Below are 4,567 nucleotides of genomic sequence, written 5' to 3'. Positions count from 1 at the left end.
GGTACCCCCATCTGAGTACAGTTCAAAGTCTTAGAGTAGACTACCACTGCATTACTTAGCACATTAATGCCTGCTAGTTTTGACTTGTGGAAGTTTATTTTCAGACCAAATGCTAACTCGAAACCTCTTAAGATTGCTTTTAGGGTTACCACATTACTGAAGGTGTTCTCACACAGGAAAAGGGTATCATTTGCGAACTGAAGGATGCACACCTCTAGCTCATTCTTGCCTATCTTAAGACCTGTCAAGAGGTTGTTCTTCAAGGCTTGTCTTACTAACCCAGACATGCCTTCTGCAACCATGAGGAAAAGGAAAGGTGCTAGGGGGTCACCTTGTCTCAGCTCCCTTGAAGGTTTAAATTCCTCCGTCACACCTCCATTGACTAGCACAAACACTGAGGCGGATTCCAAGCATCCTCGGATCCACGATATCCACTTGTTGTTAAAACCCATTCTAAGGAGTGTGTCATATAGAAAGTCCCACCTGATCGAGTCATAAGCTTTCTCAAAGTCCAGCTTTAGACATAGCCCACTTCTCCCCTTCCTCTTAAGGTCCTCTATCACTTCATTAGCTATAAGCACACTGTCAAGAATCCCCTGCCCTTTAAGAAAATTGATTAGCTTTCGTCAATAACAGAGGGAAACACCTTCTTCAATCTACCTGCCAACACCTTCGAAATGATTTTGTATATGGCTCCTACTAGTGAGATGGGACGATATTGTTCAAGCTTTATAGGGTCCCTAACCTTCGGAACAAGAGCAATGAAGGATGTATTACACCCCTTTGGGAGACTCCCAGACTCATGGAAGAAAGACAACGCTACCATAATATCGTCTTTTAAAATCTCCCAACTTTGCTTAAGAAAGTTGAAGTTGAACCCATCTGGCCCTGGGCTCTTTGAACCTTCACATTGCCACACAGCGTCCCTAATCTCTTCCTCGGAGAAAATAGCTAGAAGGCTTTCATTATCAGATGTGTTAATAGACTTAAACTCAACCCCATCCAGTCTTACCCCTAGGTCTTTCGTTGCTTTAAATCTGGCTTCGAACAACTTCTTCGCCTCAAGTCGCACTGTACGTGGTTCCTCACACCATTGGTCCCCCACTTGAACACCCTTCACTTCGTTCCTGACTCTTCTCCACCTCACAGATGAGTGGAAGAACCTAGTGCATGAGTCCCCAAACTTGAACCAGTTTGCTCTAACCTTTTGACAGATAAGGGACTCAAGTTTGATATCATTCTCCTTTAGTCGACTTGCCAGCTACATCCTTTTCCACCTGTCAAATTCCACTAGGCCCCCTTCACAATCTAAGTAGTCGAGGACCTCTATTTTCTGCAAAATCTTCCTCTTAGCAGTATCAAGGTTACCAAACACTTCCTTATTCCATGCTTTGAGATCAAACTTAAGGAGTTTCAATTTTTCTTTGAGCTTTATTAACTCGTTCCCATGGGCTGAGTAGGACTGCCAATTATTCTTTACCATCCTGATAAAGCCCCTTTCCAAGTTCCAGGCATCAATTGTTCTAAAGGGTTTGGGGTCCCAATCCTTCTCCACCGACTTTACCACAATCGCACAATGGTCTGACACTTCCCACCTTAAAACGTACTGTTTACTCATAGGCCATAACCGAAGCCAGTCTTCAGAGACAAGCACTCTATCAATTCTACTCTTTACCGAGCCATCATGTTTGAACCACGTAAAATTCTTTCCTACAATAGGTAACTCCATCAACAGGTTAGAGTCAATGAAAGAATTGAAGTCGTTCAACTTGCTTGCTTGCACACCCCTTTCCTTAACCCTTTTTCTTTCACTTCTGTTTCTTATAGCATTAAAATCACCACACAAACACCATACTAGATCTTGAGAGGTCGATTTGGCATTGGAAAGATCCTCCCATAGAGTCTTCTTACCACTCAGAGCGCATGGAGAGTAAACATTGGCCACGACACATCTAGATGATGATTTCAGGTGTTGTCCAGAGATAGCAATAAAGCCTTTCCCCATCACGTGACTTTTGTAGCTGAAGGATTCTGTATTCCACAAAGACAAAAGACTACCACTACCATTATCACCTTTATTATGAATCCAACCAACTTTGTTATCCCCCCAAAGGGTGTAGCATTTAGCATCCGAAAGCTCACTTGTTTTCGTTTCTTGCAGACACAAATTCTGCTTCCTCTCACCCTATTATGTGCCTCATGTACCTAGCTTTGGTTCCTCCCCCCAAGCCTCTTATCTTTAGATTGACAATTATCATAAGAGACTATCATTTTTACCCTCCTTCGCATTCTTCAATATCTCTGGGTCTCTCTCTTCCAAACAAATATATTCTTTGACTACCTCTTGTTCATCCCTACGGCATGTAATCCCTGCTTGTCTACTAATCTCCCATAGCTTGACGGTTCCACTAGCAATTCTGAATCCCTCCATCGCACATTACAATTAACAATATCCTCGTCTGATATGTTTGTTGATGACATACCTTGTATATGAGAAGAGGTATTTCCGGCCTGTGACAGACGTGAACTCAACCTTATTGATCTCCTCGGTTGTGAATTGAATACTCCCAACTCCGCTAGATTTCTGGTTTTACAGCAACGTGGGAGGGTTTTCGGTGCACTTTCCCTGATCATTTTGTCGTCTTCCGAGTAAGGTAGAACGCCAGAACCTGTGCAAGGAGTCCCTTCTTCTGATAAGATTTCACAACCTTCAAAATGTCTACAACAATATTGTTGCCCTTCTTCCTTCCAGACCTTCTTCGTTGTGCTTGACACACTCGCCGAACCAGGGGAAGCGAATGTGTTTGACTCGTTTGCAGCGTTCTCCTCCGAACCACGTGTCAACTCACAACTTGCTTCATGGATTTTTCCTTCGTCTAACTCCAGCCCAAGTCCCATCTGATTTGGCCTAGACCCGGAACCATCTTCACCCGTTAAAGCCTGCCCATCCTCTAATTGGGCCTCCATCTTCCCTTCTTGGCCCAACTCCACTTTGGTTCCCATCTGGAAAAGACTACCTTCTACGTCTTTCTCTTTCTCTTTTTCTGCCAAACCTGCATAAGTGGTAGGGCTATTAAGATTAGCCCTATCTACTTTGTCAGCTTGGTTGTCAAAAACAGATCCTGCAAATACATTTTGCCTCTGCTTTCCTTCATTGGTGTTGACTTTTCACCTTTCCACTGACTTGTTTTGTTTTCTGAGGAAGAAGCCCCAAAACTGGCCATTGACATATGTACCGTCCAATCCCCACCTACCTCCTCTCTTCCTCCCACCGCCTTTCCCTTTGACCGGAGTTACTCCCCGTCCCGGTGATTATTCTCCTCCTCTCCACTATTCTCGGAGAAGGAGGATTCTTCCATGTACGTTTCAAAGGACGATACACTGTTAGAAGAATCATGGTTGTAGAGGTGGCCATTGCAACAATCAGCAGTGGATACTGGATGGTCCTCTTCATGGAGGATACTTAACATATGTTCATTAATCCTCAGCTTTTTTACAAACCTTACATACCGATGATTCTCGATACGAACTTGTAGTCGAGCAAATTTCAGGTTATCCCACATCAGCGTAGATTTATCGATTGACATCAACTTCCCCGCTTCACCAATCACTCTTCTGAAGCATTCTTCGTTCCAAAGGTATATAGGAAGGCCATAACACTTCACCCATACTACTTTGTGGCTCGCTACTACCATTTTCGTCCAAGGCTTTAAACTGACAAACAAACTATCGAACCAAACTCTGTTGAGCTTTATCAACTCCTTCATATTCTCCCCTTCTCTTGGTGTTAGGAGAGCTAGGTTGTCCCCCACAGATCTTACTCTTATCATGTTCATGCCCCCTTTTACAAATTATTCACTCAGCTTATCAAAGTCCAGCCCATCAACATATTGACCTACTACACTTTTTTTTATCCACGACAAGGACTGCTGAAGAATCTTAGAATCTTGACCCTTCCCTTCCCCTCTTGCATGACCTTTAACAACATCAGCATAGGTTTTATTCCCCTTTTTTTTCCACCCAGTCCTCCTTACCTTTCTTGAGAGCATTTCCCTCCGCTTCCTCCACCTTAATCTTCCCACGGTCCAACGTCCTCACCTTGTCCACGCTCCTATCCTCCTTCCTCTCCAGTCTGTTTGGTTCCCCAAGATGGTGACGGTACTTTGGGATATTCACGTAGAGCTTTCTATTCCCTACATATATTTGGTCAAACTCCCTCTCCAGATTTCCCGCATTTCTTACTTCAAAAAATCGCACAAACCCAAATCTTATACCCCACTTGTTTAGCCTACGTAAGATGAAGACTTCTTTCACCCTTGTCCATTTTTGGAAGATTTTGAGCATGTCCATCTCACCATAATCATTTGGGAAGTTGGAGAAGAAGAACGTTGTATAATCAAAGGTGTTGGGATGTATTCTACAGACAAAATCACGACGACCGTGCCCTTGAGGGATGTGTGTTCTCATCCTTGAGAGAGAAGAATGCTCCCTCACTTGGTAACTCTATATGTATCTCTCACTTATTCCACTTATCTTCACCTTTCACCTTCTAATAAAACCAACACTT

At 43.4% G+C, this 4,567-nt stretch overlaps 1 protein-coding gene across 1 annotated transcript; it reads right to left on the bottom strand.

The window, feature by feature from the left end:
* Window positions 1-3,293: 3,293 nt before the first annotated feature.
* LOC137805504 (uncharacterized) lies at window positions 3,294-4,350 on the bottom strand. The gene is made up of 2 exons (XM_068605444.1): window positions 4,035-4,350; window positions 3,294-3,841 (listed from the first exon to the last, which is right to left on the bottom strand). The coding sequence occupies exons 1-2, from the start codon at window positions 4,348-4,350 to the stop codon at window positions 3,294-3,296; spliced, it is 864 nt and encodes a 287-aa protein (XP_068461545.1).
* Between the last annotated feature and the right edge of the window lie 217 nt (window positions 4,351-4,567).

This window comes from Phaseolus vulgaris, chromosome 3, assembly GCF_000499845.2.
Source record: "Phaseolus vulgaris cultivar G19833 chromosome 3, P. vulgaris v2.0, whole genome shotgun sequence".
NCBI classification, from domain to species: Eukaryota; Viridiplantae; Streptophyta; class Magnoliopsida; order Fabales; family Fabaceae; genus Phaseolus; species Phaseolus vulgaris.
Note: the sequence above shows the minus strand (reverse complement) of the source record. Positions and strands in the feature narration are given on the sequence as shown.